The following is a 17487-nucleotide window of genomic DNA, read 5'->3' as shown; positions in this document are numbered from 1 at the left end:
TCTCACATAGATTGGTATGTACTTTTCAATACACTGCTATAATAGCTTCATGATACACAAACTAATTGGCCTGGACATACTCTAACATCACACTGTATTCACAATATATGCAAGGCAGGGCTGCAGCACTTATAGTAATCACATCACTGGTGTACTTGCACTAAAGTTCATTCAGTCCTATTTGTTTAGACTTGTTGAACTTTAAAAAGTCCCACCTGCAGTGATGTATTTTATCAGCTATCGTAGATTCACCAAGGTCTGGGGGGGTGATGCTGTGCACAAGCAATGTCTGTTGCCTTCTTCTGTACCACTGGCTCCAGCTGTACTGCCAGTGACTTGTTTGCTCGAGCAGACATCTGGCCCTGAATACCGGGCAAAAAAATCTGGTGTGCTGCTGTCACCATTCATGCTGGGGTTTGCTTATCCCTACCCTACTGTAATACATGATCTGTGGGGCTGCCTTTGCAGGCTATAGCTGGTTGAACATGAGACAGCCAGATTAATTTCTGTTGGTAGTGACTATGTAACAGTGGTCCTGAATGAGAACAACTGGTTACCTATATACTTCTGGGTTAAACACTTACTTACCATTAAGGCAGGACCATAGCTAGTGCAGGACATATGGGGCAACACCCCCTCCCAAAATTTCAGTGCCCCCCACCAAATCACCCCCCACATGGCAGAGAGGCCTGGTGCAGGCCCAGGCCCAAGGAAAGCTGCTTAGCCCTGCCTCAGTGGCCATGGAGAAGAACAGGAGCAGCGGCAGCGGCAGCGGCAAGGCTGTCAGTAAGTGAGCAAGTGAGGGAACTCAAGCACAGGCAGCCACCAGGGTGGCTGCAAGAGGTGAAGGCAACCTCCTCCTCCTCTGCCAGTGCCGCTGCCACCATGGACATGTACTGTGATTGTGGGGAGCCCATCACAGTCGGCAAGCCACCTCAGCCCTCCAGCAAGCTCAATCGGACTTCCTTCAAATTGTTTAAGTGGAGGAAATCCGGCAGCACCATGCTAAGCATCATTGGCATGTGAGCTGGCAAAGGCAAAAGCGGCAAAAATGGTGGCAAGCAGCTTACCCCTACCCTACTGTAATACATGATCTGTGGGGCTGCCTTTGCAGGCTATAGCTGGTTGAACATGAGAAAGCCAGATTAATTTCTGTTGGTAGTGACTATGTAACAGTGGTCCTGAATGAGAACAACTGGTTACCTATATACTTCTGGGTTAAACACTTACTTACCATTAAGGCAGGACCATAGCTAGTGCAGGACATATGGGGCAACACCCCCTCCCAAATTTTCAATGCCCCCCACCAAATCACCCCCCACATGGCAGAGAGGCCCGGTGCAGGCCCAGGCCCAAGGAAAGCTGCTTAGCCCTGCCTCAGTGGCCATGGAGAAGAACAGGAGCAGCAGCAGCGGCAGCAGCAAGGCTGTCAGTAAGCGAGCAAGTGAGGGAACTCAAGGACAGGCAGCCACCGGGGGGAGGGGGGCTGCAAGAGGTGAAGGCAACCTCCTCCTCCTCTGCCAGTGCCGCTGTCACCATGGACATGTACTGTGATTGTGGGGAGCCCATCACAGTCGGCAAGCCACCTCAGCCCTCCAGCAAGCTCAATCGGACTTCCTTCAAATTGTTTAAGTGGAGGAAATCCGGCAGCACCATGCTAAGCATCATTGGCATGTGAGCTGGCAAAGGCAAAAGCGGCAAAAATGGTGGCAAGCAGACGGGCATGGTGAGGAGCAAGATGCAGAACAGGCTGGCCAAGACAGTGCTGGAGAGCGGCAAGAAGGAGGAACCAGCTCCCTCTTGCTGCGGCTGTCCCATGGCAAGGCTTTCCAGCTGATGGGATTAACCCATCTGAGGGTGGACTGCTGAGGAGAACACTGCCGAGCACAGCCCAAGAAACCATCTGTTGCTGCTCCGAGAAGAGGGTGGGAAGCGGTCTCCAGAGGTGGGGAGAGAGAGGTGGGAGAAAGGAGGAGAGACTCCTCCACTCCCTCTCCTGCCACAAAGATGGATGCCACTGAGGCGGGGGGAAACTGGGCCAGAGATTGGCCCCCATGGAGGTTCACCCTATTTTCTACCTATCTTCACCATCTGCCTCCTATGCTGCCACCATCCTGCACCCACCAAGCGCCCCGCCTCCCAGTGTGAACTGGCTCTTCTATTTTTTATTTTATTTTTTGTGATGTCAGAAGTGATGTCATCTTCCCCCGCTGGTGTCCCCCAATGAAAATAATCTCACTACAGGGCTGAGTTAAGGTCTTCAGTGGCCTTTGCTTGAGCTTTGAGTCTTATCCCCCCACATACTAAGATCAGTTACTGATAAGTCAAGTTTATTACAATCCAAGATCTGAGAACAGAATCTAAATCATGAGTTAATGAAAATTGATTGGCGAATCCATCTTTTATCAAGCAGACTAGTGTCTTTAGTGGCTCCCAGACACCAGAACCAAATACCTGCTGATTCTTAGGATCCAGGACCTTTAAAGACTCAATGGTTCAGACAGGCTTCTGGTGATTATAAAACTTGTTGCCTATTGATTATGGTTTGATGACAATAGATGGGTTTCATCTTTTGCCTAATATTTGTTTAAGTGATGTTATTGTTCTACTGTATCAGTATATTTTATTGCATCAGTATGTCACTGATATATGCATATCAGTGTTTGGAACAGTGAATGTGAAAAGCTAGCCTCAGATTAAACAAAGACACATACAATAAAATAAGAGCTAAACATTCAGAGATAGCAATTTTTAAATGTTTGCCACAATACCAATCATACGCCATAAAGCTAAGTTGTGAAAATAAAACCAATTTTCTGAGCAACTGACCGCCATATTTTCCTTCCATTTTCTCCTTTTATTCACATCTAAAATTATTCACACCATAAAGGGACGCTTGTTTAATAAACATACTCCTTTCTTTCAAACATTATGCTGCTTATTTCTGTTTTGATATTGTCTTATTTCATACCTATCTAATGTTCTGGGAATTATAATTTTCCCAGTTCTCTCTCTGCTATACAAGTAAAACATGAATTCCCAGATTAGATAGTTCTATACCAATGTTATTGCATCTTTCACAGTAATGCCAGATAATGATTAGATAAAAGCAGTGTTTTGCTTTATGATTAACTTCATGGTTATTTTGTTAGTGTGCTTCTATTGATTTTAGACTCTCACTCACAAGACGCTAGGCAATGGGACTGCCTGTACTTATTCTAAAAACATCTGTATCTCGCGTATGATTCCCTAGATCCCCTGAAGAGGTTGTAAATGGGCATCAGATGGGGGATAAAGCTTTACAATTCTCTACAATATATATATTGGCAACTAATTTCATCTTCTACTGAAAATTACCTGGAAGAAAGGACTGAAGAAGGTATGTCTGCAGAAGAAAGGAAGGAAGGTAGGAAGGAAAGAAGGAAGAAAACTAAATGTTTACATTTTAGAATAGTCTCAATATACCAGTTAAATAATATTTTATTTATTTATTTATACATTCGATTTATTTACCGCTCTGACCCCGAAGGGTCTCTGAGCGGTTTACAGGTAATTTCAAATACATTTTCCCCTAACTCAGGCCACATAGTATACAGGGGTGGGGCTGCTTACCGGCACCCAGGTGGCAGGGCTGTTGTTCTCCGGCTCTGGCATTCTTCCTCCAGGTGTTCTTTCAGGGCCGGCGTCCCGTCTCCAGTGTCCAGGGGCAGGGCAGGTCCTCCAGCTTTTGGCGGTCTCTTCGGCGTGCGGCCCGTGTCAGCCACAGTCCGGCCATTGTCCATTTTGGCTCCGCCGTGCCTGCGCCTTTACATCGCCGCGTTCCTCCGTGGCTCCACCTCTGCTTCCATTGTTGTTAGAGCTCACCACTCGATGTTCTGCTCACTGGCCACCAGGGATCGCCTCGCCGCTGCTCCGTCACTTTTTCGTTGTTCCAACCACTCCGCTGTCACCGCTGCCACCGATTGATGCTGCCACACACCTCACATGGAGGAGGGTGCCCCCTGCCACCTAAGGGCAGGTACCCATTTATCTACTTGCTATATTTTACTTGGTGTATACTTTACTATATTTTATTGGTGTGAATTGGACCAGTAAACAAGAAAAAACAACATGCATTTAACAGTTAGAAATGGCAAGAGACTTAATATGGCTACTTGCAAGTTACAATGGTGGGGGTGGGGTTAGACAATGATGACGATCTACCAAACCAAACCAAACCAAACAAACTAATATCATAACTTGAATGTGAGAAAAATGGAGAGAGGAAAGAAATGGGCAGGAAGTAAAAATGGGGTTTTATACAAAAGTATATTTTTAGCTCCCTGGGGAATAAACTCGAATGGCTAATTTAACAGCCTCAGTTGTAAATATAGCTGAAAATCTGAGGGAAGAAAGATGAGGAAAAATGTTGACTCTTAGGTTACTCACCTTGCATTTCAGCAGCTTTTATGCACAGTATCACAAACTGTGGGACCGTGGAGCCATCATGTTCACACACATTTTGCAAACAGGGACCAAGAATTTGATCTGGTGAGGACAAAAAAGAACGCCAGACTGAAGGAGCAGCATGGACTGGTAAGTTAAATAGGCACGCCATACACAACTGCAAGATGTTACACAGCCTCCCCAAGATTGCTTCCAACTGAATTGAGTCATGACTTGCTTTAGCTGGATAGGCCAAGAGTTACTGAACTATAACTTTAAACGTTTTAAACATTCTTGCACTTCAGGCTAAAACCGCTGATTCTTACTTGGATTGACTTGAAGAATTGTTTTGCATACAAAACCAACCAACCACGGTTGTTGCTTAAGGAACTAGCCCTATGCTTGGGTGTTCCCCCCACCAATCACCCTCTCAATTAATTTAGATGCTTCCAAATCAGATAATATTCAAAACCAAGCTTGCAAGCCACAATCAGAAGCCTCTTTGTAATTTTGGTGCGTAGGGGAAGGATTCCTACAGGGGGTTGATGCATTTTAGTCTGGTGTCTCAGCTTTGACCATTCACCTTGAGTGACTCTGCTGGGAGTTTAGACAAAGGCTGTGGTCAGACATGTCTTTAAATCTGACTTCAAAGCCGATGCCTGACAGATCTAAAGTGTACAATCTGTGAAAGGTTCCGCAGTTGTCAGCACTCCATCCTGATCCACTCCTGAAATTGAGTAAAAAGACACCTGGAAAACTCCAGTCCTAACACTTGCTGATGGGCCATGGTTCTCACCTTTAAAGCCCTACATGGTCAGGGACCTACATACCTAAGGGACCGCCTTTCCCCACATGTTCCCCAGAAAGCACTGTGGTCAGGGGCCCAGAATCGGCTGGCCCTCCTGGGTCTTAAGGAGGCTAGGCTGTGAACGACCAGAGTCAGGGCCTTTTTGGTGGTGGCCCCATCCTGGTGGAATGAGCTCCTGGGGGAGATCAGGGCCCTGTGGGACCTTTTACAGTTCTGCAGGGCCTGTAAAACAGAGCTCTTCCACCAGGCTTTTGGGAGCTGCCACCACCAATGAAGAACATTGGTTGGTTGAAAGTGAGAGGGCCCTGGACTCTGGAAATTGCCATCAACAGCCTAGAGAACAGCAAGCCCTGCAAAGACATTCAAAATGAACACTGAGAGCTGACTCCAAGCTGAGAGCTTTGTATACTGGCTACTGGCTGCTACCATCATGCAAATACCAACAACTACTAGCACTTTACTATGATTTTATAATTTGTTTTAATTGCAACTTATGTTTTTAATGTAACTATCTGCTTTTATGTAAGCCACCCTGAGCCAGCTGCAGCCGGGAGGGCAGGGTAAAAAATAAATAAATCTGAAAAATAAATAAATAAATAAATTGTTTTTAAAAACTGTTTCAAAAAGCATTGTAAAATATGCAGAACAGGGGACCAAATCTGACTATTTTCAGTTTGCGATTACTAAATTTGACTAAGCATCAATGTATTTTAGCTTCCAACAGCAGTCATAAATATTTGGTTTGTACTGGGGCTCTGAGAGTGAGGGAAAGGAGGTTAACTCTGCCCCCCCCCAGGTACCATTTCCCTAGCCAAAACCCCTCTCCCTAATACTTTTAGGCCTCATGGGGGTAGAAAAGGCAAGTATCCATACTGTGCCCATCTTTCTCTACAGGGTTTTAAGACAACTTGAGAGACAACTTTTCAATCAAGAGAATGACATGAGGTGGATAGTTAAAGTGCCCAGTGCCCCCAGTAGGGGAAGCTGAGAAACACACCACCACCACCACTGAGGCCAGCTCCTTGAGACATGGGAGCAGGCTGAGCCAGTAATGGGGGCACTGGTGGGACAGCCAAGAAATGCACTGCCGCCGCCACTCCCTAGCAGGCAAGCAAAGTTGGCAAGCAGCTCCATGAGTGAGTGAGGCAGTGGCCGAGAAGATGAGAGAGGTGCCGCCACTGGGATTCTCTCTCCTCCACAAGTTTCTTACAAGTAAAGTTGTAAAATTACTGTAAAGTTCTATAACTTCGTAATGGCTTACAAAGTCCTTTCCAGGTGCTAACCTACGAACTCTATTCTTTTGTGGTAGGATTCAATATTGCTTATTTACAGTAGCTTAGATAATCAGCCTCCCTTTTTTCTGTTTTGTTTCCCAGAGTATTTCTTCCCATGTTTTGTATAAAGCAGACATCTCACATGTTAGGTGATATTTTTATTTCATTGTAAGGGAAATGCTGTATTTTGATAAGAGAAAAAAATTAGCCCTGACCCTTGTGTTATTTACAAAATGAATTTGTGTTTAACTACATAATAAAACTTTTTTGTGCTTCATAACTTAAAACCCCTGGCCAGCCAAGGGCATTTATCATGAAGCTTGTCAGCATAACCAGGTTAGTGCTCTCAGATTACAAATTAGCTTTATCCCCCTTCATCTCCTCTATATATTTTTGACAAATTATGAAAAGAACACTCTGTAATGGGAACTTTGTCAGCAGAATCAAAATGAATCAAACCTATGAGGGAAACCATTCAATAGAAGCAGTTTAAAATGTTTAAACAATGTGGCTATATGATCATCATTTAAACTAAGAGATAGTCTTCACATATCTTTCCAGCAGAGCATGACACTTTGAAAATTGGGGTAGAGTCCTTTGATAGTACTTCTATAATCAATGTTTCTTGGCAAAGACTGAAATAATCCTGGGAGAACATAGATAGCTAACTATTTAGTAGCCTACACAACACTGATGACTGGCATATTTACTCTTACACTGGTTTTCCCACCGAGCTCTCAAGCAGGAAGCTCTGTTAAATGCTCCTTCAAAAGGGATCTATATTTCATCTTCTAACACATTATGCATGCTTTGAGAATCCTTTCTAAAATAATTTTATTTTTCCAAGAAGTAGCATAAACTGGTTTGACAAAAAACTGAGGTCAGATTTGGGTTCTCAGCATCCTCAACCATAAGCCATAGTGTAACGTCTAAAAAAATCCAGCTGCATGGAATTGTGGTCAAAGAAGCAGGTAACTCTTGGGGGAAAACATCCATTTGCTCATTAGAATGAAAGTGTTTTGGTAGGCTGGTTAGAGAAAAATAACTGGTACAGGGTCAGGGATGGAAGCTGAGTATGCAATTAATATAGTGGGGTTGCATAAACATGATATCATACCTCATTGTTTAATGGGCACAAAACCCTTACACAAATACTCCAGTGAAAATTTCACTTCCTGTCCAGAATGTGAGTGGAGGTTTCTTTTGGCCAAGCCTCCCACGGAAGAATGGAGGGCAGGCATGTTGTAAGGGAATTCTTGTCTCCTTGGATAACTTATATGCCAGAGCCAGTGTACAGGAGCCATTATTTAAAGAATCTCCACCTCTTGCAATCTGGTTTTTGTTCAATGTTTCTCCATCCTCCTCTTCCAGGGACAGGCAGTATGGGGATTGGCTAGTGGTTTACCGGGCCTGAAGAGCAATTAGGTTGGGTTCCATTAAACTGGCTGGGACAGGACTTCTTTTTACTGCTTTATATGGCTTCACACCTGGGGTGGTTTAGTTCATAGAATCATAGAGTGGAAAGGGACTTCTAGGGTCATCTAGTCCAACCCCTTGCACAATGCAGGAAATTCACAAATACCTCCCCCTCCACACCCCCAGTGACTGCTGTTCCATGCCCAAAAGATGACAACCCCCCCAAAAAAAAGATTTCCAGCCAAACTGGCCTGGAGAAAAATTGCTTCCTGACCCCAAAGTGGTGATCAGCACTTCCCTGGGCGTGTAAGAAAGGGGCACAAGAACTAAGTACTGATGCATCCCTTCCTGCCCTCTCTCTCATGATCTGCCTAAGTTCACAGAATCAGCATTGCTGTCAGATGGCCATCTAGTTAAATAGGTCTAGTTGTAAAAGTGGTGGAGCCCTAATTAGGTTGGCAGGAATTGTCCAGATTCTTTAATGTGGATAGGAAAACTGCACCCTGAGGCATTTAATGATAAAATGAGTTCAACCAAGCCAGTTGCTTATCAGCCATTATTGCCAGAGGGATATGGGGAGGGAGTTGCCTTGAGGCTGGGCAGAATAAACTGAACCCTAGCTACTGAACAGCACAGAAGGAAGTGGGTGAGGCTGAGCACTGATTGGCAGAGGATTTATGAAGGTAGTGAAAGGTGAGGAATGAAAACAACAGCTGCATCAAATTTTGAACCAGGATGGAGTTGTATACATGCGAAGGTAGTGAAAGGTGAGGAATGAAAACAGCTTCATCAGATTTTGAACCAGGATGGAGTTGCATACATGTAGGTAGTTAATGGGCTACCTGCAGGATTTACCACACTGATTGGGATGAAGTAGAGGTTAATTTGATGTTTAATACATTTTTGCTGAATAAAATTAGTTTAATCCATCTACATAACTTGTGTCTTCACTTAAGGGTGCATGGAAAGGGAGTTGCTCTATATGTATCTAAGTGCCATCAAGTCACAAGTGACTTATGGTGACCCAAGCAAGAGGCTTTCAATGAAAGTCTGAAGCGGAGTTGGTTTACCATTGCTTTTTCTGCAAAGTCTTCATTGCAGGTCTTCCATAGAAGTACCAGCCCTTCTTAGCTTCTGCAATCTGATGAGATTGGGTTATATCATGCCTGCTTCCCTCCTGAGTTGCTCTATAGTGCTACATTATCACTTTAGGTATATGAAATATATATGTGTTGAGATATACTTCATCAAGATCTTCAGCTTGAACCCATATCCAGTGTTCCCTCTAAGCTGAGTTAGTGGGAGCTAGCTCACAGTTTTTTAGCCTCCAGCGCACACATCTTTGTCTTAGCTCAGGAAGGATGGCTCCAGAGCAAACTAATTTATGCAGTAGCCAAATCGCTCACTCACAAATTTAATGCCAGTAGCTCACAAAGTAGAATTTTTGCTCACAAGATTCCACAACATGGAGGGAGCACTGCCACATAACCATATCCATGCTGTGAGAAAAATGAAATAGTTGGTTCAGAAAATTTAAAACCCATGTTTACAGTTAAAACCCATGTTTACAGTTAATTTTATACAGAAATCAAAGTGTTTTTCTCTCTTCTCTATTTCTGTAACTTTCCAAGCAGCAAGCAGCACAGTGAACATGACTCCCAACATGATTTGCTAGTCCTTTGTCTCAAGAGATACCTTTCCTCCATCATGTACACAGAAACCAACATTTGCATTCACCTACATTGTTCATGAATCTAAAGAATTTGGAAACATTTCGAAATATTTCACCACTGACTCTCAGAGATCCAGGGAAGGCTCTGTCTTTCGTGATCTCTCTGGGCCAGTCCAGAAGCTTCTGTGCATAGGGAAATCTTTGTTCTGTATATTTAACCACTGCCTATCTTTTTTTAGGAAGTAAGTACTCTGTTTTGTATTCCTAGTTTGCAGGGGTCATTTTGTAGAAAAAGAGATGCAGGAGCTCATTAGCATAACTTATTAGCATACCTTATTTGCATATGCCACACCCCCTGACATCACCGGACGTGTGTCAGAAGGCAACACCCACCGCTCAGGCTCCACTGGACTGTTTTGGATTGCTAGCTATTGGGAGGGGGGAACGTGCAGATCTGCCCTCACAGAGGAGGAAGAACTTGTACTCGAAGGAGGGCCCGGGGGGGGGGCTCTGCAATTTACTTGATGGCCTCTTGCTCCTCATGTCCTGACTGAGGGCTGTTGGGAGCAGGGGGCGGGGCTTGTTGCATGTGCCCGCCCCCTGGGCTCCTTACTGTCAGAGCTCTGCTCCTGTGCGCTCCCGCAGGAAATGACCCCTGCTTGCTTGTCTTTTAGCCTTGATAAGTCTAATAAACAATATACAATCGTAATTACATTATCAAGATTTGACAACACTGGATGCCTGTTTTGACTGTCCTGAAGGAAAGATATCCTGTCAATACAGTTCATATTGAAATAATCATGTGGAACAGCCATGATGCAGAAATCATAGGGATGAGTCATCAGATTACTTTATGTGTGTACTTGTAGCCTTATACAGATGACTTGTGTGTTAACTGACCATGCCAGGAGGGACAGTGGGCATGGTCACGCTGGGTTACCCTGGCCTCTGTGAGATACCCAGGTCATCTATGCAGAGGAAGCTTCTGTGTGTTTGCTCCCTCCCTGTGATCAGTGACACCACTTTTAAAATGTTGCTGATCACAGAGGGGCAGCAAATGCATGGACATTTCCTCCATGCATTTGTTCCATGCAGACAACTTGGCAATAGCACAGAAGTGGAGGGCAGGGCCAGCATGCTCATCCCTGCTATCGCTGTCCATGTGGATGGGTAGTCTATGCAGGGCTTACGACAGTCATTCAAAATTTATGGATGGAGGACGTTCAGATGTACATTCTAAAGTAAAGAAGTCATGTCTCTACTTCAACATATCATAGTGTTTCATGTTAACGCGATTGAAATAATTTAATTTCCACATTTTTTTCTTATTAAAAGCCCAAGGCTGCAATAAATAGTTTGATTAAAAGGCCAAAATATTTTATTATTTATTTGTTTACAGAATTTGTATCCCGCCTTTCTGGCCCATGACATTTATAACATATACTAGGAATAAGGCCCGTTGTGGAAATAATATGACGAGCTCTAGAAAGAGACTCTGGGTGGGTGCCCTGGCATTGGGCAATCAGCATCTATTTTCTGTGGTGACCTCAGCAGGGTATAATAACACAGAGCCCACTGTTTTCTCCAGGGGAACTGATCTCTGCCATCTGAAGAGCAGTTGTAATTCTGAGTGATCTCCAGCCTTCATCTGGAGATTGGCAGCAATGGTTCCCAGGAAGAAATTGCTGGTTTGGAGGGCGGAGTCTATGGCATTGTACCTGTCTGAGGTCCCGCCCCTCCTCAAACCTCACCCTCTCCAGGCTCCACCCCTCAAATCTCCAGGATTTTCTCAACCTGGAGTTGGCAACCCTATCTCCTTCCCAGACAACCATCAACCAACCTTTATCTACCCCTCTGACTCAGCTTTCTATCTGCCTGCCCATCTGCAGCCTCTACCTAGAAAAAGTAGTATTTCTCCACAGTGGGGAGCATCAATTTTCTGTGACAATCTCAGCAGGGTATTATGACACAGAGTCCACCATTTTCTCCAGGAGAACTGAACTCTGCCATCTGAAGAGCAGTTGTAATTCTAAGTGATCTCCAGCCCTCCCCTGGCGAGTGGCAGCAATGGTTCCCCAGGAGACAATAACTGCTTTGTAGGGTGGACTCTATGGCATTATCTTCAGCTGAGCCTTCTCCCCTCCCCAAACTCTAGCTTCCATAGACTCCACCACAAAATCTCCAGGACTTTCCCAACCTGGAGCTGGCAACCCTAGTCAGAACTGACCCCAATGAGTTCCCCACCAGGGCCAAAGTAGGCCTGGAAAGGGCCTCCTGCCTTTGTCTTTTTACTGACAGAACCAAGCTTGCTTGCCTAGCAACAGCCACTAAGGGAAAAGTTAGCCCTAGAGCAGGAGGAGAAGACAATAGTTTGACAGCCGGTGGCCCACCTCAGTAGCCAGCCTGTCACAGAGGAGCCAAACAGAAGTAGAAACATCTTTGTTAGGAGAGACAGCTGTTTTGGCAGTTTATTTTGTCATGGAAGGGTGTTCAGGCTGGCAGTGGGCAGGGGAGAGGAGCTGACACAGCACCTAGCCAATGGCACGCAAGTACTCTTGAGTGGCAGCTGATGGGCCAATGGCTGATGGAGTGCATAGCACAGCCAATGGGAGAGCTGGAAAGTGCCAGTACACTGGGCTTTTATATATATAGGATTCAGTATTGCACACGGAAAACCCTTACATTTATTGAGAATGTTTACCTTTTCTCAATCCTGTTTGTTGCTATTATTTCATCTAACATATGCTTTTCATAAAGTAGTATTAGCTAATCTAGAATAATGTAGGCTATTCCATGTCATCACAATGCTACACAGCCAATCAGATTTGGTTACATGCTGGCCTCACTGAAGTCTATTCAGTGAACTGAAGTGAGAACCTACATCTATTATGTGGTCTCAGTGGATGATGGGTGTGGTGTTTTTCCATGTAAATACTATATGTTTTATTGTGAAGTTTTAAATATATGTATCTGTGATCTAAAATATAGGCCAGTACTAAATATAGATGAAAATACGCCAAACTTTATAGAACAATTCTTTGTAAAGGTACCTCTGAAAAGTTGGCCTTGGGTGAGGGAAAAAAAAGGAAGAAATACTATCATAAATGTAATACTTAATGTATGGGATTAAGTAAAAAATAAATTGTCACCAAGATTCTCTCCCTTAGCATCTGTTATTAGTGACATGATTGATGAGATGAGCCCAGAATTTCTCCCCTTGAGAAGGTGGGAGTTCTCAGGATTTTGTGATTAAAGAAACTTGATAATTGACAACCAAGTAATCCCATACAGTGATATTAAGGATTGTCTAGAGCCTAGTATTTCAGTATTTGAGTGCTTCAAGTCAGAGGCTGCCTATGTGAATTGATACCAAAAAAATGCTATTTTAAGACCTATAACAGAGTTTGAGGAACTGCTACTAGCAGATGGTAAAAGTTTTATTTCCAGTATGTATTCTAGTTTATTGAAAACGACATTCAAACCTGATCAAAACTTCTGCATAAGGTGGCAAAAAACCCTTAGGTAACAACTTAGATGACTCAGAATGGAAATTTATCTTCACCTATGGTATTACCTTTACATTCCCTCTCCTTTAGAGAAAGCCTGTTGAAGATTATTTACAGTTGGCATTTAGCTCCTTTAAGGCTGGCAAAGATCTAGAAGACTGGTACCAGCATATGCTGGTTCTGTAAAGAAGATAAGGCAGGCTTCTTTCATGTGTGGTAGACATGCATACATGCCTCCAGCTATTGCAAACAAGTGGTGAAAATTATATCAGTCAGGCTGGAAAAACAAATCCCCTATAAACCTGTTGCTGAATTACCTACCTGAGATCCCAGGAGATCAGCAAACGGTTGCCCTACATATGATTACTGCTGCCAGACTGGTTTTTGCCAGACATTGGAAGCAAAAAATATCCCTAAACTACAAGGCTGGTTGTCAAAAATAAAGGAGATCTACACTTTAGTGAAAATAACTGCTTATCATAAAAATAGAGATGCACATAGAGTAGACCTTCTATGGTCAATACAAAGAATGGAACTGGCAATTGTATAATTGGAAATAGTATTTATTTATTTATTCATATTTATACTCCACCCTTCCCACAATTAAATTAAAATTGTCAGCTGCTTGTGAAGGGTTTTCTATGCCCATGGAGGCAGAATGCAAAATGGTATAGATTGGCAATGTATTTTATGTAATTTCATATTTATGTATATAAGTGTTATTTGTTTTTTGTTTTTTAATCCCCTGAAGACAGGGTAGCTTTATTGATTTTTTGTTACACCCTACAAACTATAAAGAACAGAAAAGGGGAGGGAATAGCACCCCAGGATTAAAGAAAGTAAATTTACCCACACTATGACTAAAAGCCCAAGAAAGGAGATCATTAGCAGTTAGTATCCAGTTATTTTTTCAAATCAAACATTTCATTTAAAGTCAATGAGTTAGAGAGTTAGTCAGTTCGTATTAGCAATTCAGGTCAGTTCAAGTGCGTAAAAAGCGTCTTTCATCATCATCCACGTTTGCGGGTATTCTTAAAGTCTTAAAGTTACTTTGGTTTTCTAAGTCTTAAATCATAGGTTTCTTTGGTCGGTGCACCACCCGCAGTGCCCAGGTCTTCCTCCGAGTCCTTCTCTTCTTTGTCTGCTGTGCCTCCTTTGTGCTGTTGTTCCTCTTCTGCCGGTCCGAAGTGCCGTTTCACCCATTCTTCAGCCTTCAAAACCGAGTCAATCTTCTCCCTTTTATCTCTGTATTTAAACACAACACCTTCAGGAAAGCACCAGGAATATTGAATTTGGTTAATTTGTAAGAGTGAAATCAGTTCTTTATATGCTTTCCTTTTCTGACGTACTTCAAATGGAGCGTCCTTTAGGACCCTGATATCCATTTCACCCAGCCTCAGGGGATTTGCCGATGCTGCTTTAAGGATTGCATCCCTTGGCTGTCTTCGGAGGAACTTGACAACGATCTCGCCCGGCAAGTTGTTTCTCTTTGTGTATCTCGAGTATGATCTGTAGACCACCTCAATTTCCGTTTCCATCTCTGTCACTGAAACTCCCACCACAGGCGCAATAAATTCCGATACAAGCTTTTTCAAGTTCTCTCCCACTGATTCAGCAATCCCCTTAAACCTGAGTGTTTTATTTGCTTTCTCCATTTGCAGGTTCAAAAGCCTTCTTTCCTGAGAGTCCTGTCTCTGTTCCAACACTCCCACTTTCTTTTTCACTTTCTTGGTGTCGTGTATATTTTCCTTTATTTTCTCATCTGCTTGTACTGTCTTCTTCGTTAGCTCGGCAATCTGTTGCTGTTGCATTGCTAGATTTTGGTTTGAGACGGCCAACTGCTGGTTAATATCATCGAGTCTCTCATTAATCGGCTTGAGCAGTTCCGATAGCATGGAAAATAAGTCACTCGTCTCTTCCGGTCTCGGACGTTGACCTCCTTGCTTTATTGTCTTTGCAAACTTTTTCTGAGCCCCAACCATTTTCGGCTTTATTTACATTAGAAGAACCTTTTCACCTTTCTCCAGAATAACGCCCGATCCACCTCGCAAACTCAGCTAAGTCTCTTACACACTTTATTGCTTCTTTTCCCCCTCACCCCTTCGGTTATTTAACTCAGTTTGTTTGTTTATGCTGGGGGTTCCCTCCCGGCACCGTTTTCATTTAAGGGGGGGGAGGACTCACTTTTAAGTTTTTCTGCTCAAAACACTCTCTGGTTCATTGCCGGTCCGTACTCAGACCTCTTGTAGCTTCGCAAAATCGCTGATCTCCTCTGCTTGTCCCGGCTGGCATCAACTATGCTCAGTAAAAACTGAGCCACACAGTGGTCGGACCTTCAGAGCAAGAGAGCGCCTCAATTCTCTGGCATTACGCCATCGAAGAGGACGCCCCCCCAGCGCCCCCTGGCCTGAAGCCTTTCCTAAGGCTCACCTAGGGGTGTCACTTGAGGTGGCACCCCTCCGAACCACTGGTGCGCAAGTCGCCTCCCCAGAGGTAGGGGAATGCGACTGCCATCATTGAGCCACAAACTGGAAGTCTATTTGTTTGTTTTTAAATACAATTTAATAATCACTTTTTTACAAGTAGGCCTGTAGAGTAAGAAAGAGGGTGGCTGGATGGGTGTGTGAAGTGTGTTATGGCCTGGAAGGTAGCCTTACCCGGGGGAGGGGACAGAGTTGACTTTTTTGTTCTGAGAGAGGCTTTTGTGTGAGTGTGAGCGCTGAACAGTGAGTGTCTGGAGGAAGGATCATGAATGAGGTGCTGTAGAGTTTGATAGAAATATGTGGTCTGTGTGGAAGTTATGAGCCTGGGTGGCAAGTTGGGAAGTTAAGCTTTGTGGAAGTTGTTGGCCTAAGTCGCAAGTGACAAAACAAGCCTGTGTGGCTAGGTCTATTTAAGGAACCATTTTGCTTATGTACCTATCTGAAACCATTATGCTTATTTACCATACAGACACCATTACGCCGTTTGAATTATAAATAACCTCTATTCATGATTAAGAAAAACAATTGTGTATTTTCGAGGAAAAGGATTCCCTTTTACCTCAGAGCTATCCCCACGCGCTGAACATTCTGTCCTTCTACCATACACAACTAAGCCTTCCTGTTCTTTGGGTCCAACTAATAATTCTAAGGTGAGAGCCTTTGGTGGCAGCGAAAATAAGGAAGGCAAGGAGGCGGCATAACACACTACAGAGAGGTACCTTTACAGAGGTTACATATAAAGGGAAAACACACAGTGAAAGAGAAAACTGTTACAATGGGGTATGCTACTAGTTCAAGAAAAGTCTTAGCTAGGTAGAAAACTGTAGAATGGCTTCTAACATGGCTCAGCCACCCTTAGCTCTGTCAGCTCCATAGTATAAGTACTGTGGGGGGGGCATTTTAAAAACAACTTTATGGGTTAGATATATTTTACTTATTTGATTTGGAAATTCTTTATACTGCCTATCCAGGGACCCTGCCCAAGGTGACTTACATAATAAAACATAATACAAACATTAAACATTAAAAGTTGTTAATTAAAACACAGCATTGAAAACCCAGTCACAGTATAAAAACATAGATCAATGAGCAGCTTAAAATGATTAAAAGTTTTCACACTAAAACACACTATATAGATAGTGCTAAAAGCTCAACCTCTTAATTAAAAAACTAGGTAAACCAAAATGTTTTGGCCTGGTGCCTTAGACACAGTAATGTAGGGAACCTCCATATTCAGAGGCAGTAAACTTCTGAAACCCAGTGCTAGGAGGCAAAACTCTGGAGCTCTCTCCCCTTCTGTAGCTGTCTTCTGCCAGTAGGTGGAGACTTTTTAAAAATCTGTTTGACATTCCTTCAGTGATCCCACCTTTCCTGACTAGAGTTGCCCGGTCCCCTCCTCATTCCACAGGGGGATTTGGGGGACATGCCATGTGTGGAAGGGGATGCCCCCAAGCCATGCCCCCAAGCCCAGCTCGGCCACCCCCTCCCTCCCCTCCTGCCCAATTTAAAAGGCTTCAGCTCATTGACAGCGACCACTTGGCCTGCCAACCAGCTGGAGGGCCCTTTAAATCTTGCAAGAGGGAGGGAGAGGGGTGGGGGCTGCAGCACGTGGGGCTGGGAGAAATCAGCCCGGTATGCCACAGCCCCCACCCCACTCACAAAAAGACCCTTTAAAGGGTCTTTTTGCAAGCCGAGCATGCTGCCCGTGACCACCCCCTCCCTCCCCCCCATCTGGCCGGGGGTGAATTGAAGCCCCCAGAAGCGGTGGAAACCCCACCCAGGCAACCTTATTCCTTTTTTTAAATTCCCCCAGAGGGGATTTTTTAATTATTTTTATATCTCTACAAATACTGCAAAGAAAAAAGGATATAGGGAAGTACACATACAGGGACAAAGTAAAGAA

General features: G+C 43.9%; 1 protein-coding gene across 1 annotated transcript in view; it reads right to left on the bottom strand.

Moving 5' to 3' along the window:
- The window catches only part of ARHGAP15 (Rho GTPase activating protein 15), a 393578-nt gene that overhangs the window by 281761 nt on the left and 94330 nt on the right, over positions 1-17487 (bottom strand). The window contains 1 exon segment of the mRNA XM_015424487.1: positions 4429-4527. Within this exon segment, the coding sequence (XP_015279973.1) occupies positions 4429-4527 (99 nt within the window).

Source organism: Gekko japonicus, unplaced genomic scaffold (genome assembly GCF_001447785.1).
Source record: "Gekko japonicus isolate JY-2015 unplaced genomic scaffold, Gekko_japonicus_V1.1 scaffold124, whole genome shotgun sequence".
Lineage (NCBI taxonomy): Eukaryota > Metazoa > Chordata > Lepidosauria > Squamata > Gekkonidae > Gekko > Gekko japonicus.
The sequence above is the reverse complement of the archived record's forward strand: the minus strand, read 5'-3'. Positions and strand labels throughout refer to the sequence as shown.